Source organism: Rhineura floridana, chromosome 1, assembly GCF_030035675.1.
Source record: "Rhineura floridana isolate rRhiFlo1 chromosome 1, rRhiFlo1.hap2, whole genome shotgun sequence".
NCBI lineage: Eukaryota > Metazoa > Chordata > Lepidosauria > Squamata > Rhineuridae > Rhineura > Rhineura floridana.
The window spans coordinates 252,244,683-252,272,509 of record NC_084480.1 but is presented as its reverse complement, the minus strand read 5'-3'; the positions used below and the strand labels follow the sequence as shown (position 1 = coordinate 252,272,509).

Genomic DNA, 27,827 nt, shown 5'->3' with positions numbered 1-27,827 from the left:
GACTCCACCTACCCCAAACTTGTGTTACCTGCTTCACTTCAGCTTTGCCCATGGAAGCTCATTCTATCAGCTGTGATAGCTAAATATAATTTCTGTGGCCAGAGGTAAGTAAACTGGCCTTTGTCAATCAGTGTCCCCAGTTGTTATTAGACTATAGCTATGATCATCCCTGACTATTGGGGCTGATGGAAGTTGTAGTCCAAAACATTCGGAGGTTACCTGGTTGGAGAAGTCTGATATAGGACAATCCTGGCATCAGTATTTTGAACTAACTAAAGTTTCTGGAATTTCAAAGCCTCATATCAAGTGTGTTAAAGTAGTTTATTCTGAATGATATCAAGGCATGAATGACCATGATTTCCACCAATTAATTGTTCCCCCAGAGAAAAATCTATTTTTGTGTGTGTCTATTTCACTTATGCCAGTCTGTCTGCTCTAAGTCTTTAACTTACACAGTCCCATCTTACCATATATGGAGCGAGAAATGCCAGATGTCCAAGCTGGATTCAGAAAGGGAAGGGGCACCAGAGATCATATCACAAACATTGTTGGATAATGGAACGGACCAAGGAATTTCAGAAGGAAATCACCCTGTGCTTTATAGATTACAGCAAAGGCTCTGATGGTGTAGATCATGAAAAACTATGGAATGCTTTAAAAGAAATGGGGGTGCCACAGCATCTGATTGTCCTGATGCTCAACCTATACTGTGGACGAGAGGCTACTGTAAGGACAGAATATGGAGAAACCGACTGGTGTGAGACAGGGATGTATTTTATCACCCTATTCATTTAATCTATACACAGAACATATCATAAGGAAAGCAGGATTGGACCAGGATGAAGGAGGTGTGAAAATTAGAGGGAGAAATATCAATAATTTAAGATATGCAGACAATACCATACTGTTAGCAGAAACCAGTAATGATTTGAAAGGAATGCTGATGAAAATTAAAGAAGAAAGCACAAAAGCAGGACTACAGCTCAGTGTCAAGAAGACTAAAGTAATGACAACAGAAGATTTATGTAACATTAAAGTTGACAACGAGGACATTGAACTTGTCAAGGATTATCAATAGCTTGATACAGACATTAACCAAAATGGAGACAATAGTCAAGAAATCAGAAGAAGGCTAGGACTGGGGAGCGCAGCTATGAGAGAACTAGAAAAGATCCTCAAATGCAAAGATGTATCACTGAAGACTAAAGTCAGGATCATTTAGACCATGGTATTCCTGATCTCTATGTACGGATGTGAAAGTTGGACAGTGAAAAAAGCGGATAAAAGAAAAAATCAACTCATTTGAAATGCGGTGTTGGAGGAGAGCTTTGCACATACCATGGACTGCAAAAAAGACAAATAATTAGGTGTTAGAACAAATTAAAACACAACTATTATTAGAAACTAAAAATGAAATTGAGGTTATCCACATCATAAGAAGACATGATTCACTAGAAAAGACAATAATGCTGGGAAAAACAGAAGGGAGTAGAAAAAGAGGAAGGCCAAACAAGAGTTTGATTGATTCCATAAAGGAAGCCACAGACCTGAACTTACAAGATCTGAACAGGGTGATTCACGACAGATGCTATTGGAGGTCGCTGTTTCATAGGGTCACCATAAGTTGACTTGAAGGCACATAACAACAGCAAAGTCTGTATGCTCTTGGTCTTTAACCTACACAGTCTAGTCTCCATTTTTGCTACACAGTTACCTTGCCAGGAGGAGCTTTTTCTTGGAGCTTGTTCTCCTTGCTCTGACATCAAGTAGCTTTGACATTATAAAATTATTGATTTATTATTTGATTTATGTCCCGCCTCCAGCAGGCGCCCAAGGAGGCAAGCAAAAGCATAAAAACAGTTTAAAACATCATACAAACAGATTTTAAAATACATTAAAACAAAACATCTTTAAAAACATTTTTTTTAAAAAGTTTTCAAGACATCTTTAAAAAAATAAAGGTTAAAAACATATTGTTAAAAAATAGTTTAAAAACATATTAAAAGCAATTCCAATACAGATGCACACTGGGATAAGGTCTCAACTTACAAGGCTTGTTGAAAGAGGAAGGTCTTCAATAGGCGCCAAAAAAATAATAGAGATAGCGCCTGCCTAATATTTAAGGGGAGGGAATTCCACAGGTAGGTGCCGCCACGTTAAAGGTCCATTTCCTATATTGTACAGAATGGACCTCCTGATAACATGGTATCTGCAGGCAGCCCTCCCCTGCAGAGCACAGTGATCAACTGGGTATGTAAGGGATAAGACAGTCTTTCAGGATCCAAGTCCGAAGCTATATAGGACTTTGTATACCAAAACTAGAACCTTGAACTTGCCCCGGTAGCAAATAAGCCTCCAATGCAATTCTTTCAGCAGCAGGGTGACATGTTGGCGATACCGTGCCCCAGTGAGCAGTCTCGCTGCTGCATTTTGCACCAGCTGCAGCTTCCGGACCAACCTCAAGGGCAGCCCCACATAGAGTGCATTATAGTAATCCAGCCTGGAGGGTATCAGCGCGTGGACAATAGTGGTCAGGCTATCCTGGTCTAGAAACGGCTGCAGTTGTCTTACCGGCCGAAGTTGGTAAAAGGCAGTAGCCACTGAGGTCACTTGGGCCTGTAGTGACAAAGATGGATCCAGGAGCACCCCCAGACAATGGACCTGCTCTTTCAGAGGGAATATGACCCTCTCCAAAGCAGGCAACTGACCAATTATCTGAACTCAGGAACTTGCATCTTCCTAGGATTCAGACTCAGTTTATTGGCCCTCATCCAGGCCACTACCGAATCCAGGCAACTGTCCAGGGCTTGCACGGCCTCTCCCAATTCAGATATTACGGAGAAATAGAGCTGGGTATCATCAGTGTACTGCTGACACCTCACCCCAAATCTGCTGATAACTGCTGCGAACAGTTTCATATAGATGTTAAACAGTATGGGGGACAAGATGGTACCCTGCGGCACCCCACAGCACAACTGCCAGGGTGCTGAAAGATAATCACCCAATGCTGTTCTCTGAAAACAACCTTGGAGATAGGATCGGAACCACTGTAAAACAGTGCCCCCAATACCCATCTATCTATGTCGGCCCAGAAGGGTACCATGGTCAATGGTATTGAAAGCCTGTGAGAGATCAAGTAAGAGTAACAGCGTCGCACTCTCCCTGTCCTTCTCTTGATAAAGGTCATCCATCAGGGCAACCAAGGCTGATACAGTCCCATAACGAGACCTGAAACAAGACTGGAATGGGTCAGGATAATTTGTTTCATCCAAGAGTACTCGCAATTGCTGCGCCACAACCCTCTCAATCACCTTCCCTAAAAGGGTATTTACAACCAGTTGTTAATTGTCACAAACCAATGGATCCAGGATTGAGGAGTGGTCGGATTACCTCCTTTTTCAGGGTGGCTGGAATCACTCCCTACCGCAATGATGCATTGACCAACCTTGGATCCACTTGGTCAACCCCCCTCAGCAAGCTTTAATAAGCCAAGAAGAGCAAGGGTCGAGAGGACACCTTACTGGCCGCATAATCGCAAGCACCTTGTGTACGTCATCAGGCCACATCAACTGAAACTGTTCAGAAGAAGTTGCAGCAGACGTTGCACTGGACACCTCATTGGGGATTACAGTAGATGTGGATGGGGCATCAAGACTGCTATGGAGGCAAGCAACTTTACCCTCAAAGTGCCTTGCAAACAATTCACAGTGGGCCTCCGAAGGGTCTAAAACTCCATTTCCTGGAGTTGATGTCAACAGATCCCTGACGATACGGAAAAGCTCCACTGGATGGCTACTTGAGGATGCGATGGAGGCAGAGAAGTGGGCCTTCTTTGCCGCCCTCACTGCCACACAGTAGGCATGGTTATGTTTTACTCGTGCCTGATCAGCCTCACAGCACGTCTTTCGCCACTTGCGCTCTATCCATCGTCCAGCCTGTTTCATTGCCCATAGCTCACTGGTATACCAAGGTGCAGACTGGGCTCCACAATGCCGTAGAGAGCACTCGGGGGCAAGTGTGTCAAGAGCCCGACACTCTTCGCTGTTCCACAGCGTGACAAGGGCTTCAACAGGGTCACCTGCTGTACCCACTGGAAACTCCCCCAGGGCATTCAGGAATCCAGTGGATTCCATTAGTCTTCGGGTGCAGACCATCTTAATCTGTCCACCCCCTCTGCAGGGAAGGATTGGAGCCATGAATCTAAACTTATTATTATTAAATTTATTTATACCCCGCCTTTTGGCCAAAGGCCCTCAAGGCGGCTTACAAAGAAAGATAAACACTAGTATCAAAATACATCAATAAAAGCAATACAATTTACAACAATTAAACTAAATAACAAATAACATTATTAAGAAAAAAAACTTCACAGTGGTCTGACCATGACAATGGGGTGACATCCACCCCCCCATCTCCATACCACCTCTTCCTCTAACGAGCAAAAACCAAGTCAAGGGTGTGCCCTGCCCTATGTGTCGGGCCAGTGACAACTTGAGACAGCCCCATGGTCGTCGTGGAAGCCATGAAGTCCTGAGCCATGTCTCTCCTTATTAAGACTCCCCCTAAACGCCTGATATAGACCCAGCAAGAGCCCACCAACAAAACCTACCTGAACCAATTATCCCAGTAGGCCTCTGTGAGAATTAGGAACAGTCAGACTCACTCAATATTTTTCACAAGGGCACATCTACTTCCCCTCTATCTCACACCCAGGGAGGGCCAGCCTTCTGCCAGTTACAGATTCTCACTCTGAAGACATTCGGCAACTTTCTCCTATCATTGAATTCACTTCACAGGCTCCCACCCTGCGCAGGAACTACACATGAGCCATACGCCCTCCCCATTACCAATCTCCTGCAGATTGGTTCGAAAAAAGAAAGAAATAGAAGAGGGTAGTGGCCTCACCCTTGGGACTCCCTAAAGAGCTCCCCAAGGGATACCCCCTTTTGTGGCGACCCTGCCAGTGGCAGACTCGCCACCCAAGGGCAGCTGGGCTTTTATGCCTCCTAACCTAGCCAGGAGCTGATGCAAGAGGCTGCAAGATTAACTGCAGCCTCTCTTTGAAGCAAGGGTCAGGCAGCTGGTCCCTGTCCTTGCAGCACTTACCAGAGACCTCAACTGTTTCCAAAGGCAGCAACCCAGAGCAAGCAGCAAGCACCCAGATGCTCAGATACTCACCCCCAGGGCAGGTCTTCTTCAGTCCCCCTAGTGCTGCAGCTGTTCCTCCAAAATGAGCATCTGGTGTCCATTCAGCAGTTCCCACCAATGTCCAGTAGTCAACTTACTTCCACCATTCACGCGTCCCTTTGTATGGCACAGCAGAGGTACCCACTCATGTTCAACAGTCATCCATAGATTAGACCAGGAATGAAGTTTGCAAATTCTTCTTGTTCTCCTTTGTTGGTGTACCATCACTACCTTCAGTTCAGAGGCTCAAAATAATTTGAATTTGTTTTTCAAAAATTGACTTGATTGTATTCAGACACATTGATTTTAAATATTTTTAATATTTTCCCCAAAAGTGGATTTTGGTACACTGTGTTTAATGAATAAGAAACCTCAGTTGAACATCATATGGTAGAGTCCACTTTGCTGCTTTGCACTTTTGGGAAGGTTTCACTTTGAAGGAGCTTTAGCCAAAGTGCCCCACTCACAGACCCTATCTTCCATTGGTAGACCCTGTTGCACTTAACTTGGAAGAAACAGGCAGAAGTGCTCCGAGTAGCACTGGGTTACTGTTCTGTGTTGTATCTTGGATTTAAGAAGCAATTCTAGAAACAGTTGTGTCCTAACAAGAAGCACTTTATTAATCTTTAGTTCAAGATTAACCTGAAGAAGGTTGGTTAATCTTGCAGCCTGTTTTCTCCCACTTCTTTACAGGTAGCCACCTCCCACTTCACTCCTAATCTATTGCTGGTTGTTCCTTCCAGCCTATCTCTTAAAAGGACCCATACCATCACAGTTCTAGCCATTGCTTTAATTTTCCACATTGCCATCAACATAGTGCTACTTGGAAGACTGTGTTGAGAAAAATTAATTAACAAACGAACAGCCCAGAGCAGACATCAGGAGTGGGCCCTGCAGGGGTGGTGGGACTGTGGCAGCTGGTCAAGGACGTTGAGTGCTGATTCAAACACATTCTGTATACAAATAATGTACTGGACACAAGAGTAAAACACACATACACATATTTAGTGTCACACACACACACACACATACACACATGCGTTACAATAAAATACAATATCTGAAATAAAAGAAGCAATAAAATATTGTTAAAATCAATATGAATATTTAATACAGCCATGCCATTGACCACCTGAATGAAGCTTGCAGACCACTGGTGGTCCACGGACACAATTTGGGAACCTTTGGGCTAGGGCTTATTAGTGACTTGATCACTAATTTTGCCAAGTAAAGCTGATGGTGGAGTGCATGTATGTATTAGTGCAAAGTAAAAAGTAAAACATTTTTCTTTGTAGCGTGACTTAAAAGCCATACTTGTTCAGGAAGAGGAGTTTTGATAAGTGGATATTTTATGATCAATTAACTTCTATAATTAAAATGACCTTCTTAGAGAAGACCACCTCACTAAATGATCTTCCCTTCATTACCTTTTAGAGCAGGGATGTGGAACCTTTTTTAGTCCTAAGGGCTTCACTCCATCATGGTCAACCTTCCAGGGGCCCCGTATCAATGGTGGATGTTGCCAGAGGCAAAAATGGGCAGAGCACCAGTTGTGACTGTGTAGTAGTCAGCTTTAAGTCAGCTTGTCCTTGGATGCAAACCAGGGATTGTGGTTCATTTGTAAGTCTTGACAGTTTCAAAGCAAGTCAGTCAAACTATAGGTTATGAAACTGGATTGTTAAAACTAACCATACTTGGCATCAACTTTGATCCCAAGTTTGCATACAACAACAAGTTGACTTTAAAGGAAACTGAAAAGAAATGTTGCTGGTCATCATTCTGTATGGTTATTGTTTTTTAACTTCTTGTAAACTGCTTTGATGTTTTTAACGAAATAGCAGTATACAAATATATTAATAAATAAAATAAATGAATGAATGTGTGTTCATTTATTTATTTATTGTGGAGGGGCTTGTGAGCCTGAGTCTTGTTTGGGCTTCTTGCAGCTCATGCACATCACACTAAACCATGATTTAGTCTGCCATGTGAACATGACAATTGGTTTCACTCTTTCCACTGATTTTGTGCATATATATTTTTAAAAGTGTGGTCCTATGTCACTTTGTCCAAAGCAACTATTCTGCATAGTACCCCTTTATTTTCTTAATTGTGCTCAAGTATATACAAATTGTCAGTCTCTTTAGATAGCTTGCAGGACTGCTGTTCAAATATTGTTCTGGAATTTGTTAAGCATCAGGTACAATTTTCTTCATAGTGTCTACATAAACAAAGTTTCAAGTGTAGTATCAAAGCAAGAATCATTTGGAAATAAATCAATGATTTCTACAAGTTTCAAATATGTCATCGTTTTAGAAAGTTGAAACTGTTTTTGTATTTTTTTTTCCTGACAGGAACCTTACGAAGATGGCCCATATACCATAATTTCAAATAAGAATTCTGATCACTTTATACCATTGGATGGATTAGGTAACGATTCCAAAGGTATATTTCTTTTTATAACAACTTAGGTTTTTGTTTTTTTAATTAAACAAGCAATCACCAGAGTACCACAGGCCTTATTTTAATTATGCCAAAATTTGTCCTGCCTTCATCGTGCTATATTAAGGTAACTGTAATGAAGATAATGTAATGTGAGTTGTGGATCCCTAGCTTAAATCTCAATTCTGCTATGAGCTTTTTAGGAAGCCTTCTGCAAACCACTATCTTTTGGTCTCAGCCCCCATTTGAAATACAGGAATAATACTAGCTGATGTTGTATTATTGTAAGGATTACTAAGGTAATATATATGAAGTACTTTGAGTTTTTAGAAAAGTATCAAGTGCTGTACAGGGTGCTTGTTCCCCAAGGAATCATTGAAAAGCTTTTGCTTCAACTTTGATGATCATTCAAAGAGCACTTTGTTCTCCCTACAAACCTCAACAAGATTGCACCACAGTGAAGCTAATTGGTACCCTCCCTTATCCCTTGGAAGTGCTTAGATCAGATAATCTGGTATGACTCTGGCCTTCCATCATGACTGCCCTCTTACAAGTGAGGTGCTATAGGTATATATTTTTTAAAAGCTTGTTGGAGCAGTTGAGCAAATAGTGAGGGACCACATTCAATGACAGAAGTCTAGCTCCTTTTGAAGTGTTTCTGAAGTTCAGTGTACTTGTAGAGATGAGCCTCTGCCCTTCTAAGCTGCTCTCACCAGGTCAAAAGATGCAGTCTCCTCTAGTGACCTCGCATGTGCATTTGTAGACCTCTCCTAGTAGAAACATAGCCATTTCATAAGAACATAATGCAGTGGTGGTATAAACAAGCAAGTATTATTTTGAGAAATTTCACAAATGCAAAGAAATGTATGCCCTGGTAAATTAAACTAAATAAAATTAGGAAATGTCCTGAGATCTTACACTTACCTCATGTACTGATGGTCTTGCAAATTATTATGCCCCCTAACATATTCTCTTCTGCTGAACATATTGCATTAATATCTGTCTAAATAATAAAATATCAAAGGCTAATGTGACACTTGTTTGCTTCCGTTATTTTGTGGAGCAGAACATGGTTTAATACATTTATAAAGAGCCTAGTTTAAATATCTTTTGTCTCATATAGGGTTCTGTCCTGGTGGCACTGTTTCAGATTTCTGATTTTCCGGGAGAGGTGGGAAGTCCTGATCACTTATGAATATGTGGATGGGAATGTTGACTGCCCTACCTAAATGGTGGTAGTCCTTTTGGAGGCTGTAATAATATTGGCAATTGTTGGCAGTGTTTGGCCTTGTATCACTCTAATTCCTGGTTAATGGTTCACTTCACAGATTACATATGTGTATATTAGTTTAAAACCACATGTATTTTTGTTAGCTAATGCTTGGGTAGGTGCTTCCTTCAAACTCTTCTCACTAAATCTTAGCTCTTTTCAGTTGTAATTCCAGGTTGTCAAAATTCTAACCTGATAATTTTCCCCTCACCATGAATCTCCCGGTTAGATTCAAATGTCATGAACAGGATTTGTGCATCTTTATGGTCCCAATAAATTGAGGAGTCATGACAATTCTGATTTCCTGTGAATCATAATAGGTCACCAATGGCTGGGGAGGCTGTCTGAATGAGAGGCAGCAGCCACCTAGATGTACCTTTTTCACTTTCTATGGCTTTTCTCCTTGTAAGTTGGCAGGATATTTGTTTGCAAACTTATATATTCTGTACTGTACTGTAATTTGGCATCTTAGTAATAGTCATTGCAAAAATGCACAGAATGGGGAAATTTAAAACACATCTGTATATAAGCAAGCATATTTTCGTTTTGCACATTGGTATAATTATTTGAATAGCAATCAATTAACATAATTTGGAGGGGAGCAATAGTAGCAGTATAGTATATTGTATAGACCAGGGGAGGGGAACCTTTGGCCCTTCAGCCACAGCAAGCATGGCCAATGGCCAGGGATGGTGGGAGTTATAGTTAAGTAACAACTGGAGGGCTGAAGGTTCTGTGCTCCGGGTATAGAGAATTGAATTATAATAACCTTTAGTACTTACTAGGAATATGGGATCTAAATTAACCCACAATTATTTGGTAAAATTCTGCTGTAAATTCTATTATCAGAGTTAAGTTTAACGGGTAATTGTTTGCATAATTTGTTTTTCAGTAGATGGTTTATCAAATAACTATAAGAGTCATCCACTTCAATTGGATCACACTAGCGACAGTAGTTGTTTTGATGGCACTGATTATGTAAAAGCAAATGCATCCCTGCATGAGTCGAAGAAGTCAAATACATGGACACCTCATGGCACCTGTTTGACACTCACAGATCATGATCGAATTCGTCAGTTCATACAGGAATTTACATTTAGAGGTCTTTTACCACACATAGAGAAAACTATTAGGCAACTTAATGACCAGGTAAGTAATTCTCCCTCTACACTAGCCTTCTTGCCTAGCTGATGAATAAACTCAACAAGATTTGCACCTGAATCTATTTCATCTATATTTTCTATAATGCATGTAGTCAAGTCCTCTGCTTATATACTTGGGTGAAAATCCTGTTGAGTTCAATGGATCTTACTCCCATGTAAGTGTGCATAGCATTGTAGCTTTTTAATGCCTATGGAAATGCTTTGTCCATTCAAATATATGGGTATTGTAATAGATTATCTATGTAGTACCCAAAACAATTGTGAGGTGTACATTGGGTCTAACCTGTTTCTACTGTGTCTACTTGTGCCTCTGAAAAGCTGCTTTTGAAGGTTAGAAGAGCAGCATTAATTGTGGAACAAGAAGCTGCATCTGAAAGAGAAAATAGCTTGCCTTTCCAGGCTTGCATGGGAATCCGTTGAGTTTACAGACTTCTATATTTGTTTTCTCACTGATGAGCCCTGCTGTCGTTTTTATACAATTTGTTATCAAACTGTGGCTGAGTTCACATGCAATGTTAAGCCATAGCATAAAATAACCTATGGTTTATTACACGTGAATGGTTTGCTCTTCTGTTTCTGACTGTGCCTTGTAGGGGAGAAAACAAGCTTGGAACAAGCCAGAGTCGGCTTGTTGTAACACACAAAATTGAGCTTGTGGTTTGGAAGCCAAGGTTTAAGGAAACAAACCACAAACCCAGGTTTGGATGTCACAACATGCCTCACTCTGGTTTGTTCTGGGGCTTGTTTCCTCACCCAGTGCAGCACTGCCAGGAACAGAGGAAGAGCAAAGTATTTTAAACAAAGATTTGACATTGCACTTGAAACTAGCCACAGTTGTGTAAAATATTCAAATACACCATACACAGTTAACTTTTAGGTATTTCAGTTTGAAGTGAAATTACATTGTTATTAATTAGAAGGTCATCTGGAAGAAAAATTTAAAATATCTATTAGCCACTTGTTTGCCTCCATATCATCTATAAAGCATATTGCAATTGCAAGAGAAACTCCCAACAAACAATAAGACGTTGTGATCAGTAACTAAATAAAAATGACACTGTTCATAAAGATCAGTTTTTCAGAACCACACTTTTTGCTAACTTCTGTTATTATGGCAGAAACTAAGTTATCTGCATTGCACAGTGAAATAGTTTTAATTTCATTTTAACAGCTAAAAAATGTTTAGTTCAGTTGAATATGAATGACTGTGTATTATGGGGAGAATCAGTTCCAGTAAGTCTTTCAAATTCTGTCATGACAAGCTGATTATATGAATTCTTGACTCATATTTCTATTATTGAGCAAATAAATACATTAGCTTGGATGCAGTGGTAGAAGAGCTTTTCTATTCGTTGGAGGTTCACACAAATAGAAGGGAAAGGTTATTTTTGCCATAGCAGAAAACTAATATAAAATACTGATGTGCAAAGATTATGCTAGTGATATTCTTCTATTCTCTGTAACCTATTTATTTGTGCGTTTATGTCCTAGTAGGGAAAATGTGTTGGCTTGGGGGGGGTTTTATAAAAAAAAAGTTTGGTTTCAAAAATAATACTTGATTGTGTCACTAAAACTTTTTTTTGTAGTTCATGTGCAAAATGGGTTCAGAGGTGTGTTCACATTTGCAGATTTACTCTTAAGCATAGAACAGAGCATGACATTCCAAGCTTATTCTAAAATGCTTCATTTTCTTAGCAGTATCCCTGAAATGTAACATTTCCTGGTCTCTTAGACTTGATTAAGAGATCAGAAGAGTCTTATGTAGACTCACTGTTCCCTTCTCCCGCTCCCTCCCATCTCGTGTAAATTTTCTCCACCATTCCCCTGACAGACAGAAGCATGGTGCACTACCTTCAAGCACAGGGAGTACTAATCCAGCCTCCAGCTCTTGTAGTTTCAGGTCCTGCTTATGTTGGGAATCCTGATTATTGTTAACCATGGTTAAGGCTGGTGCAGATGTAACTGTTAAGACTGTCTGAGGATAGGTGGGAGGAATGAGCATGTGAAAGGGGAACAACTATGGGATCCTTCAGCATTCTCCTGATCTTTTACGTATACTTTATAACATGTTTGTATGCAGCTTTTGTGTTGAACTACACACAAACAGTAAAAACTGCATTTTCCATAGGAGGACTACCATCAAGCGGGTTATAGCTCCACCTGTCGTCCGAAGGCAAGAATGTTTTGAAGTCAAGACTAGGGGCATCAGGCCCTCCCACTCTCCAGTTCATTCTTGCCTTCGTCCGTGCAAGTTCGAATTTATTGATAGCGTAGCTTCTAGATAAGTTTTTGTGTATCTGTGTGACAGGGTGGGAGGTTTGTGTGTGTATTCCTGTGCGTTTCCTTCCCTCTGTCTTTACTTAGACTGTTTGTTTATTCTTCCTGGGGAATTTCTTTGGGGGGTTGTTCCTTCCCCGTGTTTTTCCTCAGTCCCTAGTTTAATGACGACTTAGGGAGACCGCGGCTGCGGTTCTCCCTTCCTCAGGCAGCGGACGCAGCCTTAAACCAGGAGCTTGCGGCTGCAGCTTCCTGTTCTGCGCTGCCTACCCCAGGAGCCTGCTGCTGCGGCTCCTTTTGTTTTCAACGTCCCTTTGTTTGTTGGGTTGCCGCCTTCCTGGCTCCTGCCGTGGCATTTGATTTCGCGGCGGGTCCTTTAAATTTTCCCCTCCAGGAGCCTGCGGCTGCGGCTCTCTCTCTTTTCTCTCAGTGGCTCTTATTAGTTGGGCTGCTCTGCCTCCCCCGACTCGTTCCGCGGCATTAAAATATCTCGCTGCAACGGTCTTCAGGAGCCTGCGGCTGTGGCTTCTCCCCTCTGCGACGGTTCTAGCGGCTGCTGGGATTTCGCTGGCCATTCGGCCTCCTTGGCAGAGAATTTTTACCTGGCCTTTTAAGCCGCGATTGCGTCTCTCAGCCCCATGGTTGTAGAGCTTATTTGAGGCCGTTTTTGAGGCCGTTCTGTTGCACATAATTTTTTCTGGCCAGCCCCATTTCAGCTCGCTGGTGCTCCTCAGTGTCCGCCATTGCTTCTTCTTCGTCCCTATGCCCTTTTTGATTGAATTTTTCCCCGCTCTTTTAACGGGCGCCATTTTGTTTGTCCCTCTTTTCCCGCTCTTTCTGTTTAGCCTGTTCTATACTGAAAAGGGGTCTAACTGACAAGGGCTGTGGATAACAGAGCCAAAGGCTGCAAGTCAGCTCCCACAACGAGATCTACTTTTTTGTGTATGTGCTGCAAGATAGGATACCTATAATCCTACACAGGTTCCTCTACTCAATCTGCTACTGATGCTGACTACTGAAACTATTTGAACCTGTACATTCTGCCCCATCTGTGGCCGTGTACCAAGGCTGTTGATACTGTACAAAGGCTATTTGAACTGTACATTCTGCCCCATCCGTGGCCATGTACCAAGGCTGTTGATACTGTACAAAGGCTATTGAACTGTACATTCTGCCCCATCCGTGGCCGTGTACCAAGGCTGTTGATACTGTACATTCTGCCCCATCCGTGGCCGTGTACCAAGGCTGTTCATACTGTACAAAGGCTGTTTGAACTGTACATTCTTCCCCATCCATGGCCGTGTACCAAGGCTGTTGATACTGTACATTCTGCCCCATCCGTGGCCGTGTACCAAAGCTGTTAAATCTGTACATTCTGCCCCATCCGTGGCCGTGTACTTAGCCATCTGAGCCGGTGCATTCTGCCCCATCCGTGGCCGTGTACTGAGCCTGTTTGGGTCTGTACATTCTGCCCCATCCGTGGCTGTGTACTGAACCCCCTTGAAAATATATGATGGCGGAACAGCCAGTGACAGCTCAGGCAACCAAGCCTAAACAATCTCAGGCAACCAAGCACAAACACGTCAAAGCGGTTGCCAAAACCAAGCATATATCCAGCCACAACACAACCAAGCGGGCACGCTATGTTTCTGTACCGGTTTCTGAGGAGGCGGGTCAGGAACCATTAACAAATCTCTTTAATTCTCCGGCCGCATCCTCCGAGGAGGACTTTGCAGGGTTTCCTGACCAGCCAGCAGCCAGCTATCCTCCTCCCATAGTACCACCTAGGGCTCATTCCTCCTCTCAGCCTGCTGAGCCGCCCATATCTTTGCCTTTACATGCGCAACCATCTCCCACACCGGGGCTGCAGCTGTCTCAGGAGTTCATATCACAACTACAAGACATGCTGTCGTTCTTCTCTCAAACAGAGTCACAGTCACAGGTCACTGCCATGCCTCAGCGGAGTGTTTGCAGACAACCCGATGATCTGGGCCACTATGTCCGCAATGAGGCAGATCCATCATGTTCTCCAAACCCTTTTGACATTGCCAGGGGCAGGTTTGTCGATGATGTCTCTTGTGGGGAGGACCTGCCATATGCTATGCAAGCGGAAGGTGACGACTGGAGTGACCAGTCGGAGCAAGAGGAGGATACATCTTATCGTCTGTTTGATGCCTCCGATTATCAGCCCCTTGCTCGCAGAGTACTGAACACCCTTGGTCTACAATCTACACAACCTGCAGCTGCCACTCCTGCTATTAAAGGGGCCAGGGTCCTGAAATCCCCCACGCCAGCAGAGCATTACCTTCCTGTGCCAGATCCTGTTGCTAAGCTGGCCAAGGACGAATGGTCCCACCCATTACAAATACGCCGTTTTAACGCCCTTGCGGACAAGCCTTACTCTTTGGCTCCGGAATTTGCAAGCAGACTGGCCGTCCCTGGCATAGACGAGCCGATTTCTAGTCTAGTCTCTAGATCCCTTTTGCCGAGGGAAGGAGATTCACATTTAAAGGACGCCACTGAGCGGAGGCTGGACTTTGCCTTACGCAAAAACCATGAGGCCACTGCTTTCTCCATGCGAGCCTCTGCATCAGCTTCCATCTTTTCCAGGGCAGCGATGATGTGGTTGGATGACCTCTTAGATGATCCTAATCCCAATCCTGTCTCTCTGAGGAGGTCGCTGATGAAATTGCGCAAGACAGCGGCATTTGTGGCTGATGCCACCTTGGACACAAATCAGCTGGGAGCAAGAGCTATGGCAGCTCAGGTAGTTGCTCGGCGGACCCTCTGGCTTCGTCACTGGCAAGTGGACTCTACAGCCAGAGTTAATTTATCAAGGGCACCTTATTCCGGCTCATTACTCTTCGGCGAGGAAGCCCTAAAGGCAGTACTTGTTGACCCCAAGGATGCTCGAAAGCCTGTCTTGGCCACTGTCAGGAATGTTGATCGCAGGCCCTTCAGACGTTTCACCTCATACCGCACAACCCAGCCCTTTCGAGGAACGCGGCCTGGGGGACGAGGCCGTGATTTCCGAACCTATGATTTCCGTCCCTCCAGGGGAGTCTGGAACAGACGTTTCCCAGGCAGAGGTCAGTACCAGGGGCGCAGAGGTACCTCAACGTCCTCATATAGGGGAGGGTCTTGCCAGCACAGACAGTACTGACGCGATACCGGTTGGGGGCAGACTGCCTCTGTTTGGAGACCATTGGCTGTGTCTGACTCAGGTCATCTGGATCAGAGATCTTTTTTGTTATGACTATGCACTAGAGTTTTCGGCAATCCCTCCAGACAGATTTCATCCCTCTTGTCCCAGGGCACCAGCCAGGCACTGCATCATGCAGACTGCCATACATCACCTCTTGGACACAGCGGCGATAGAGCCAGTCCCTACAACAGAGAGGTCGGAAGGGGTGTACTCCCTCCTATTTGCTGTGCCCAAACGAGATCTGTCATGGAGGGTGGTGTTGGACCTCAAGTTCATCAACCGTTTCGTAAAGTATCGCAGGTTCAAAATGGAATCCCTCCACTCCATTACAGAAAGCCTTCACAAAGGAGACTTCCTGGCTTCTATCGACCTAAAGGAAGCGTATCTCCATGTGCCTATTTGCATAGCTCACAGAAAATTCCTTCGGTTTGCTTTTGGCCCCCAGCATTTTCAATATCGAGCGATGCCGTTCGGCCTCTCATCTGCCCCGAGAGTATTTACCAAGGTGCTACTCATACTAGTGGCTTACTTCCGTCTTCAAGGGGTGCATATCTACCCCTACTTGGACGATCTTTTAATATGGGTGAGTTCCAGGGAGCTGGCTCATCGCCATCTAACGCTCACGCTCCATGTCTTGCAGGCCTACGGCTGGCTAGTCAATTTCGACAAAAGCCATCTCCAACCAACCCAACGCCTACAACGTCTACAACCGCAGATGTCATGCTTCTAGCCAGGGCTCTCGGAATGTTGGTGTCCACCATCCAATTGTGCCATGGGCTCGAGCTCATACTCGCCAACTCCAGTGGGCTTTGTTGCCGTTTCAACAGGACATTGCCAGGTCAAATCATCGAGCAATTCCCTTGAGCCCCGCACTGCGTCTTTCATTCCGCTGGTGGACGAGGGTCCAACATCTCACCCAGGGCACTCCGTTCAGAGAACCCTGCAGGACTGTTATCACCACAGATGCCAGTCTCCTCGGCTGGAGAGCCCAATGCAACTCCCAGTTCGTTCAGGGGGTTTGGACCACAGCAGAGCAGACTCAGAGCATCAATTGGCTGGAACTGAAGGCTGTCCACTTAGCTCTGCTCCATTTTCAGTCTCTGTTCCACTTGGACCATGTTCTCATTCGAACGGACAACACGTGTGCCAAATCTCATTTAAACAGACAAGGGGGGACCAGGTCCCGTCCCCTGCAGAACCTAGCTTCCCTCATATTCGACTGGGCAGAGCAACATCTGCAATCCTTAAAAGCAGAACATCTCAGAGGAATTTGGAATGTGACAGCAGACTGGCTCAGCAGACAACAGGTCTTTCCGGGAGAATGGAAACTTCATCCGACCATTTTCCATCTTCTCCAGTGTCAGTTCGGCGTTTTCTCAGTCGATCTATTTGCCTCCAGTCGCAATTGTCAGCTACCCAGGTACTTCGCTCGATACCTGGACACGACAGCGGAAGCGGTGGATGCCCTGTCGCTACCGTGGCCAGATGGCCTATTGTACGCCTTCCCTCCAGTACCACTGTTAGCCAGAACCTTGAGGAAGGCACGACGCGAGAGGGCCAAACTGGTTCTGATAGCTCCATATTGGCCCCGTCGACCGTGGTTCTCGGATCTCCTTGCCATGTCAGTGATGGACCCTTGGATGCTCCCGGTCAGGCCAGACCTCTTATCCCAGGGCCCAATATTGCATCAGGATCCCAATTGGCTCAAACTAACAGCGTGGCTTTTGAACGGGGACATTTAAGGTCTGCTGGCATGTCTGACGCTGTTATTGACATTATCTTGGCCTCGAGAAGACCATCCACCACCCGTATATGTCAACATACTTGGGTGGCATTCTCCAGGTGGTGTCAGTCCCAGCACCTCGATCCTTCCCAGGCCACAATACAACAGGTGCTGCAATTCCTTCATAGGGGCCTCTTGATGGGACTTGGACCCAACACCTTACGTAGACATGCGTCCACTCTGTCGTCCATTCTCTCAGTGTCCTCCACTGGTGCTCCTATTGCCTCGCACCCGTTCATCAAACGTTTTCTGAGGGGAACCGCGCTACTCTCACCGGCTGTATTCCACCGTTTTCCCTCATGGAGTTTGTCAAAGGTCCTACAGGCTTTACAACGCCCTCCGTTTGAGCCCCTTAGGACTGTGCCTTTACGTCTGTTGTCATTCAAGGTCCTGTTCCTGATCACGATCACCTTTGCGAGATGAGTTTCGGAACTGGGCGCATTGTCTTCTGCCCGCCATCTCTGTGTCTTTCACAAAGACTCTGTTGTGCTGAAGACTAATCCTTCCTTCTGTCCCAAGGTCAATTCAGTTTTCCATTGCAACCAGGACATTGTTCTTCCTTCATTTTGTCCGAATCCTATCCATCCTCTAGAGAAGGCTTGGCATTCATTGGATGTTCGGAGGGCTCTCAAGACCTACCTGTCTAGGACCCAGGATATACGACGAACTGAGTCTTTGTTTGTATCCTTTAATCCACGTTCTATGGGGCATAAAGTAGCTAATTCCACCTTATCCCGCTGGTTGCGTACATGTATTACCTTAGCTTATGAGTCCCTTAAGCTTCCAGTTCCACCTAGTATAACAGCTTATTCCACTAGGTCAGCGGCCACTACGGCTGCTTTTGCTACCAACGCTCCTGTTGCTGATATTTGCAGAGCTGCTGTTTGGTCTACCCCTCACTCGTTTATCAGGCATTACAAAATAGATCGTTATGCCTCTGCCGATGCCTCTTTTGGCAGACGAGTTTTGCAACAGGTTCTTAATGATGATTAGCATGTGGGTGGTCCCTCCCTGTTATGGGCTGCTTTGGTACATCCCGCTTGATGGCATTCCTCCTATGGAAAATGGACCATTGGTCTCACCTGAAGGGTGATTTTCATAGGAGGACTGCCATCACGACCCTCCCAGTTGGAGGATATATTCCTGTTACGCTATTATATTTTGATTTACTAGTGAAGTCAAGACTGCTATTACTGTTATATCACTATGTTAGAGTCATATTATTATGAATATTGCTATTGTGTTATGTTCTTGCTGGTAGGCCCGTTGGCCTTTTTTCCTGCATTTTTAGATATCTCTCTTTGGACTCACTGCGAATGAACTGGAGAGTGGGAGGGGCCTGACGCCCCTAGTCTTGACTTCAAAACATTCTTGCCTTCGGATGATAGGTGGAGCTATAACCCGCTTGATGGCAGTCCTCCTATGAAAATCACCCTTCAGGTGAGACCAATGGTCCATTCTGAAGTCTACATGAGAAATACGCTTGAACATTTCAATTCTTGATTTTGCAAGGGTAGCCGGGTCTCTTTAAATGGTTATAAAAGTCTGAAATTTGTTTGCTCTTAAAGCAGTAAGCTGTGTTGCAATTCAGTTGTAGATAATATTTCCATCTTATTTTTCAGTTGATATCCAGGAAAGGCCTGAGTCGGTCACTGTTTTCTGCAACCAAAAAATGGTTTAGTGGCAGTAAAATTCCAGAGAAAAGCGTAAATGAGCTAAAAAGCACTTCTGGCTTGTTGTGAGTAGATCTGCTCATCATAAAAATGCAAAGTACTTGGCTTCTATTAGGTTTTGCCTTGCTGATTTCCATATATTCCTTGTGATTTCTCTTGACATTGACTAATACATTGGCTGCATTCAGACAATAATATGCATATTATGCTGAAATGTATGCTGGTGGAAGGCCCATGCACACCTTTCCTTCCCTTCCCTTCTTCCTTATTGTTATGTTGAGATTAAACCGTGAAGTCTGCAGTTAAACGATAGTTTCCCGTTATGTCTGAACCAGTCAACTATGGTTATTGGATTAGAATAAGCCAGGTTATTAAACCAACTTCAAACTGTGGTTTAAGATCCTGGCTTATTTGGAAACTAGTAGCCATAATTTCCTAGTTTGGATGTAAGAGGAAACTGTGGTTAATTGAAAATGTTTTGGGTTTAATTTCAGCAAACCAAGAAAGAAGGAAGGAAGGGGCTACATGTGTTGACAAAAGGCCTGTGCATATCTTGATTTATTAAGCCAAGTTATGATTGTACCAGGCCATTAAATGTGTATGCTAGTTTGTTTAGAGAACAAAGACTGCTGAGTTACTACTAGAGCCACCTTTGTCTTAAAATATAATTATACACTAGTTAAATAAATATTGTTGGCTCACTTTGTTACATGCCTTATGAACAAACTAAGGCTATGTGGCATAACACATCTTTATTTTAATAACTGTGTATGTGATTCACCTATATGCCCTGAATGTACTGATTTAACAACTTTAAAAAAATAAAGTTGTAACAAATCCTGCTATTTTTATCCACATCAGTAATTTCCATTGATGTGGATGTACTAATAGGGACCATTAAAAAAAAAGAACAATTCCTTCCTTCAGAGTTTGGTTGAAATTAGAGGTGATATTCAGCACTTTAAAAAAAATGTTATTTTCCTTTAGTCAGTGAGTTGGATCCAAAGTTTTTGGTGTGATTGGAAGGAGCTTCCAGTCAGGAGACTTTGTTCCGTAAACAGAACTCTCTTTTTTCATACAATGAATCCAATCCCATGTGTTTTGCAAACAGGTGGTAGGGAGAAACCAAGGATGGTGATCACTGTAATGCCCTTCTGAGTATCCAGGTTGGTAATTTGCGGAAGCAGAACATTGGAGTAGTTGGACCTTAGTTTGAGTCTGCGTTCTTAAGAATGTGTTATGTTGTGTTTCCCTCAGATTGTTTTTTTCATGGTGTCTTATATTTTTAGGTACCCCCCAGAAGCACCAGAGCTTCAAATCAGGAAAATGGCAGATTTATGTTTCTTGGTGCAACATTATGAACTGGCATACAGTTGCTATCATACAGCAAAGAAAGACTTTTTGAATGATCAAGCAATGCTTTATGCAGCAGGAGCACTGGTTGGTGCATTCATATTTATTGTTTTGAAACTGTATACAACTGCTTGTTACCCTTCTAAATAATAACTTTCCAAGTGCCTCTTCTAGCCAAATCTCAGTTAAATTGAACCTTCTAATAAACTCGGATTGTTATTTTTCTCATGTAACACATGTTGGTATATGCTGAGCATTTAGGATTAAGTGAAATATTATCCTAAAACTTTAAAAGTTGTTGTCACAACATGTGATAATCACTGGCATAAATGGGTTAGACAAATTTATAGAGGATAGGTTTGTCAGTAACTATTAGCCGCAGTTGTTATGTGGAAAGTTTCATCGTCATGCACAGTTTGCCTCTGAATGCCAGGTGCTGAGGGCTAACAGGGTGGAAGAAGAATGTTGTTGCCTTCATGTCCTGCTTGTGGGCTTCCTGGGAAAAAACCTCTTGTTGGGCACTGTGGGAACTAGATAGGTCTTTTCTAGCAGGGCTTCTCTTATGTTCTTATGCAAGGGTGTAGTTGTCCAGGGTCTTGGGGGGTCTTAGACCCCTTACGTTTTTGGGAGCAGGGTCCCAGCAGGGTCCTTATGTCTCCAGCATCCTACGAGCCAATCAGCATGAAAGGAGAGTGTGTTAGCCACTGAGAAGAGTCTTCTAACATGACTCCTTGTCCTTTCCTCCTGATTGGAGCCAATCACAGTGAAAGGAGGTGAGTCAGCCACTGAGAATACTCTTTTCAGTAGCTAATACTCTCCCCTTTCATGCTGATTGGCTCCTGTTGTGGGAGAAGGCATTAACAAGATTCTCATTTTCAACCCAGCAGCAAAAAGGGGGGTGGAGTGGCTGTGACTATCATGAAGAGACCCTGCACTTCTGAATTTGCTAGTACACAACTGTTCTTATGAAATAAATGAAACAGGACAAGGATAGCCCTCCAGATGTTGTGGACTACAGATCCTATCATCCCTGACCATTGGCAATGCTGGCTGGAATGAATGGGAGTTGTAGTTTAAAACATCTGGGAAATAGGACCATGTGAAGGTCAGTAACCTGGAATTTTAGGCATATTTATGGCTGAGTCAAATTTGAAAGAGAGGAGAAATGCTTAAAGTTTAGAGTTTTAAATGAAGTAAAAATGAGCTAAGAAGCTTCTTACTTTTTTAATTTTAAATTGTTAGTAAGCTCTTTGGTTAATTTAAAATCTAACAAATTCTATGAATTCTAGAAGATGAATGCTTAAATTCTACTGATTACTGATTACACTGATTAAATGCTCTTAACTTTCTTTAGTTTGCCTGCTGGATTTTTAAAAGTATTTTTGCTCAAGTCTAACCTAAATTAATTGAAACTAGGCTAGACTTAAGCAATACGTCTAAACAGAAAAGGAGATTGGAATATTCAGCAAGTTCATTCCAAAGTGATACATCGTTATTTTAAAGTGGTGTGGATCCCTTCTAGTGAAAATGAATGTTTGTGTTTGAATAATGGTTGAAGTAAAACATTTAAGACTGTTGCCAGCCAATTATGAGACCTGAATTTACTAGATCCATGACTTTTAGTTTATTGGTTATCACTGATATCAAAGGCAGATAGTGCTTGATGAATTATCTTGATGTGCACAGACCACTCTCTAAGCCAATGTTTTAGCCAGCCCAGGGAAAAATATTGCCAACCCAGGGAAAAATAAATCCATGTTGACTTGTTTCTCAAAGTGACTTTAAAAGTAACCTGGGTGCACTTGCTAAATTTCCATCCTATTTTTGGTAGAACTTGTATCTTCTTGGAGGTTTCTTTTGAGTGTTGTAAGGTTTGATTTTGACAAAATGTATAACATCTTTTTGACAAAAAGCTATGAATCATCTTAGCCAAATACATGTCTGAAAACACGAATCACCACCTCTACAAAATGTAGTTGAATGATATAGTTTGTTTACATGTTTATGTTTATATGTATGTGCAACTTACTTTGTAATTAAAGCTTTGTAGTAAAAACAGTTGAAAATCATTTGTATTTTAAAGGAAATGGCAGCAGTATCTGCTTTTCTTCAGCCAGGAGCACCTAGACCATATCCTGCCCATTACATGGATACTGCAATTCAAACATATAGGGATATTTGCAAGTAGGTGTGGTTTTTTGTCTTCAGTTCTTTCCAGTAGAAGATAAACCGTAAAGTCTTACTGAATATTTTCCATTGTTCAATGATAATTCATGACTACTCTGGGTAATATCAGCAATATAGTGTGCCAGGAGTGGGGGTGGTATAGTTTAACTTTTGAATAAAATTATTTTGGTTGCCAAGCAAAGTCCAGCTGCATCAAAGGTACTTCTCTAATTGATACTGATTGTGATCATTCAGTTCTACAACTCTTAAGTAGTATAATTAATTTACCAGTGAAGAGACCTGGTTAAATCCTGTGCAGATACTCCATATAACTTGTATATTACAGTGCCAGTCTTCCCAATCCTGTATTCAAACCATGAAACCACCTTTAGTGAAGAAAGTGTTGTGGCAGTTCCATTTAATTAAAATGTGACATTCATGTTCTAATCTGTCAGGTGCCACTGATGAAAGATACAAGATATATGTAACTGGGTTTAAATTTTATGTTTTTTAGGAACATGATGCTGGCAGAGAGATGTGTGCTGCTTAGTGCTGAAATATTAAAAAGCCAAAGCAAATACTCGGAGGCAGCTGCTCTCCTGATACGTTTAACCAGTGAGGTGAAAAAGATTTTTATTAGCTGGTCTTATGCATTGAAATGAAATAGGCTTTTTTGATTTTTTCTTTAAAAATATAACTTTCTAGTTAGAAAGGTGGAATAGTCCCTGGAAGAACAGTGTATAGCATGTCAGGTAGTGATTCTAACTATTTGCATATCATTGCATACAGCCGTCTATTCTGCTACTTCACCCCCCAACTGTTAATTTATGAGAAACCCACAAAACTACTATTAACGGCCAAAAAATAAGGAAGCTTTTGCCATCCTGGTGTCCTCCAGATGGTTTGGACTACAACTTTGAAACATCTGGGGGGAGGTTGCTAGGTTGTTGAAGGATAAAGTAAACATTCATGTACACAGTGTTTGAACATCCTGTTAGTCTTCCCTGAAAGAAATTTGGCAGGAGGTTAAAAATATATTTTTCAGTAAACTACAGTTCTCACGTATATGTAAGATGATCTCAGGTGGGACTTAAGCTGAATTGCAGCAGTGAAGTAGGATAATCATAGTAATAAATATTGGAGAAACTTTATGCTGATGTTTTGCTTTCTTCACATTTTCTAAAAATCACACTTTCATATAGCAGTAGAGTGGTCCAAAATGAATGCAAAAAACCCAAGGTGTATTATAAAGATACCTTTTCTGTTTAGTATATGTGAGATTAGAAAGGCAAATAGCTGTTACAGTTATTTCATGGCAGGGATGCATTAAGGTTGTGTGAGGTTACTTTGTGTAGGTAACAGAATCAGAAGGAATTAGTTCTGTGTCAGATTAGAATTACCCAGAAATTATTTTGAAATGAGAGATGCTTCAGTTATATGTTAAAGAGGTAACATAGCTGTTGTTGATAGTTTCATAAGCCTTCAGAATTATAGCTCAGTTAGCTTGTAATATTCTGTACTTGTTCCACGTCTCTTGCTTTTTGTTTAATTGAAATATGTTAAAGCTTACAATCTTATTTTTTAATTTTTCTGATGAAAAATGGCAGCAGAGCGCTTGGATGGGAATGGTGAGTGTTAGAAATGTCAGCCTGAGTAGCTGGAGGATTAGGTAGTGCATTAAATCTGTTGTTACTCATCTGTATGTTTTGATGGCTGGATATTGATTAAAATATTAGTATAAGATAATTCATGTTGCTGAATGTGTGTGGTTCTGAACACTAACATGGGCATTGAAGCTTTGCTGTGCTCATTGGAGAATAGTCTTAATTTCTGAACTCTTGGTAAGGAGACTCAGAAGGAACATTACATTTTGTGACCATTAAAAATATGTGAATGGTATCCAAGCACAGAAGAACAGCAGCTGTATGGAAGGTGGTTTCTTACAATATTTAGTTTTGAATCTGTTTTACATTGCTTCTACAGACATTTTCCATAGGGTGTATGCATTGTCTTTGTTCTTCACAAATGCTGAACCAAAGACAGTGGTCATAATAAGCTTCCTTTTTAAATTAATTATCAGTTTGATCTTAAAAAAATCAAGCAGAACCAACAAGAAAAGAGCTCACTTTACCAAATGCAGTACAGAGATTTTTTTTTTGATAATTTGAGAAATTCCCTCTAGTGTTGTACCATTGTAGATATTTCCTTGGGAAGTTGGATACAACTTACTTAGTGTTGACTAGTGAGGATTTATAGAATTGGCATACTTTCGCTATATTAGTAATGCTATAGGTCCTTGAATTGTGTTTGACTTCAGAGCCTTCTCTGGTGATAACGAACTTAGATTTAGGATTATAAATATAACTGCTTTACTAGTAATTGTAACTTGTCTCTTATCGCTCACTGTTTTTAATAGGATTCAGATCTTCGGAGTGCACTATTGCTGGAGCAAGCTGCACATTGTTTTATAAATATGAAAAGTCCTATGGTTAGAAAATTTGCCTTTCATATGATACTGGCTGGCCATAGGTATAGTAAAGCAGGGCAGGTAAGTTTTTCAAATTGGCTTCATTATGTTTTCAGCTTTTAAAAAATACCTGATCAGTGTTATGCCTAATACTGCTCCAGGTGAATGAAATGTAGTATTCCATATCTTGGAAGGGGAAGCTCAGAATGGAAATGTTTTCCTTCCCATCTACCGAAGAGAAAATAGGTACTTGTTTCTCGAAATAATTTGGATTCTTGGCCTTGGGTAGTCCGCTGGATCAGAAGCAAGGTTTCTTGCTACCTTGGAATACAGTTTATTGAGGGGATGTAACTGCTGTCCCTGATCAAAAAAGATCCCAGGGTAATTTACAGAAAAAATTAAAGCCTAAAATACAATCAACATAAAATCAAGAAGAATCAAACATACATTCTGTATGTATTATTTATTTACTCAGCTTATATCCTGCCCTTCCTCCCAAAGGAGCCCAAGGTGGCAAGCACAAGCAATAAAACTTCTTAAAACAATTCCAATACTGATGCAAACTGGGATAAGGTCTCTACTTAAAAGGCTTGTTGAAAGAAGAAGGTCTTCAGTAGGCACCGAAAAGTCAACAGAGACAGTTCCTGTCTAATATTTAAGGGGAGGGAATTCCAAAGGGTAGGAACCACAACACTAAAAAGCCCTGATGTCTATATTGTGCAGGGCGGACCTTCTGATAAGATGGCAACTACAGGAGGCCCTCACCTGCAGAGCACAGTGATCAAAGGGTTCTATAAGGGGTGAGATGATCTTTCAGGTATTAAATTAATATAGCAGACGGATAACATAAAAGACCTGGCAGAATAACTAAGCTAATGCTGAAAGAATAACAAAGGCAAGTCTCTGGGAAGGGATTTCCACAAGTGGATGCCACATCAGAAAATTCCATCTTCCCTAGGTTATTGGCAGATGACCCTAAGTTCAAGACATGTAGGTATGGAGATAGGTGTTTGCATTAATTGTATATCTCTTAAATAGTGGGGTGAATCTACATACTTGAGACTTAAAGTGGTCTAGGGGTAATTTTATTGCAATGTTTTCTGTAATGTTCCATGAAATCAGTGTGTCTGGTCCTGGTGTGATGTGTAGAAGGGAGAGGCACACATTTCTGTGTCTTATTATTTGGCATACATGAGTATGAGCTGTAGTTGCATATTGCACACAAGACTGTAGCTACCAGAATTTATGCTACTGATAACTGTGTTTTAAAGCTTGATGCAGTAATTTATTGGTCAAAATGCATGCTGATTACTGTTGTGTGTTTTTTGATAGTAAATTTGCTCCCAGATGTAACTGACATATTCTGTCAGTTTTTAATAACTTCACTAACTGCATTCACATGTCACTGTAATAGTTTACCATGAGCACCCAGATTGCTCTTGCTTTTCTTATAACAATTGGGAGCAACAAACCACAATCCTTGACTAGACAAACCATAATCCCTGGGTCAACTGGAACACTAAGCCAAGGTTTATGGTTTGTTGCTATTGGTCGCTGGCAGGAAGGAGCAAAGCTGGAGTGATCTGCTTGTTCATGCTAAACCATGAACAAGGGCTTACCATATGCAAATACAGCTACTGTCTTCAGGTCTTTTTCTGACTGCAATTCAAAGTGCTAGTGCTTATCTTTGAACTGTACAGTTTGAGATCACAATTACTAAAACACAATCTTTTCCCACATGTACCAGTCCATGAATTAAAATCATCAAATGCCTTCTTCAGGTGCCTCTGCCCTCTAAAGTTAAGCAGGCAGTGACTTGGAAAGAGGGGGTTTTGGGCTGTGGTTCTTGTCTGTGGAATGTTCTACTTGGGGTTAGTGTGCCACTAACAGTTGTTTTTTGGCACAGGCTAAATATCTTTTTATTTTTCTAAGCCTTTTTAAATATCAGCTGAATAGAAATAAAATAAATATTCATTTAAGTATTCCCCAAAATGATATTATGAATCCTCAGAATTATTTATCTGGAGAATGCTACATGGGTTAAGAAACCATTTGTATACTTATAGGTGTGAGCTGTATGTCCACTAGACTACTTTATATTGAATCCTACATTTGCTTTATTTGTTATAGCAGGGGTTGCCTACCGATAGGCACCAAGGCACTGCAAAGACCTTCAATGGTGCTCCCAAGAGGTAGCCCAGAATCTGAGCTTTCATTTTTTTGAAAAGTAAGACTGCAATCCAATAACATTTACCTGGGAGTAAATTCCATTGAACCCAGTGGAGGTTACTTTTGAGTAGACATGTACTGGATTGCAGCCTAAGTCTGTAGCCCTCCTGGAAATAGAGTTATGGAGCAAAATGGGCAGGGACCCTTTATGCCATTTATGTGAAATGAGCCAGCCTGGTTGCTCCTGCTGGTCAGTGTTATTAACCAATGAGTGAAGTTAGAGCTATGATTGATACATGAGTTGTTTGGACAGCAGGCAGTCAGCATCCCTGGGGTTCTAAAAAGCTGCTCTTTTGTCCTCCCTTTTAGTGCACTTTTCCTGCTTTTCAGTAATTCCCTTTCCCATAGCTTATTTAAATCTGCTCCAGAGGGTTATGAGACCCTCCAGAGCAGAATAGGAGGGGCATGGGGGAGAGAATTACTGAAAATTGCTTCCCTACCCATTCTTCTGATTTAAGCTCTTACTATCAGCTTAGTGACTCAGTTGGTTACAAACCATTATGATACTGGTTTCTGCTGGTCTTCTTCCCCCAGTATACAGTAACTTCAGAAAGCTAGCTATGTAAAGGCATCTTATATTGACATAAAATATTCTTTTGTACTACTTAGGTTTTT

General features: G+C 42.0%; 1 protein-coding gene across 7 annotated transcripts in view; it reads left to right on the top strand.

The window, feature by feature from the left end:
- TRAPPC8 (trafficking protein particle complex subunit 8) overlaps positions 1-27,827 on the top strand; it is a 150,030-nt gene that overhangs the window by 36,909 nt on the left and 85,294 nt on the right. For 2 of the 7 annotated variants that reach the window (XM_061597828.1, XM_061597867.1), the window contains 8 exons: positions 7,539-7,629; positions 9,789-10,045; positions 18,947-19,062; positions 20,287-20,437; positions 22,434-22,534; positions 23,031-23,136; positions 24,124-24,144; positions 24,933-25,064. In XM_061597828.1, the coding sequence (XP_061453812.1) occupies positions 7,539-7,629; positions 9,789-10,045; positions 18,947-19,062; positions 20,287-20,437; positions 22,434-22,534; positions 23,031-23,136; positions 24,124-24,144; positions 24,933-25,064 (975 nt within the window). The remainder of the gene's footprint in view (positions 1-7,538; positions 7,630-9,788; positions 10,046-18,946; positions 19,063-20,286; positions 20,438-22,433; positions 22,535-23,030; positions 23,137-24,123; positions 24,145-24,932; positions 25,065-27,827) is intronic. The other 5 variants (XM_061597858.1, XM_061597885.1, XM_061597848.1 and 2 more) reach the window with 3 other exon arrangements.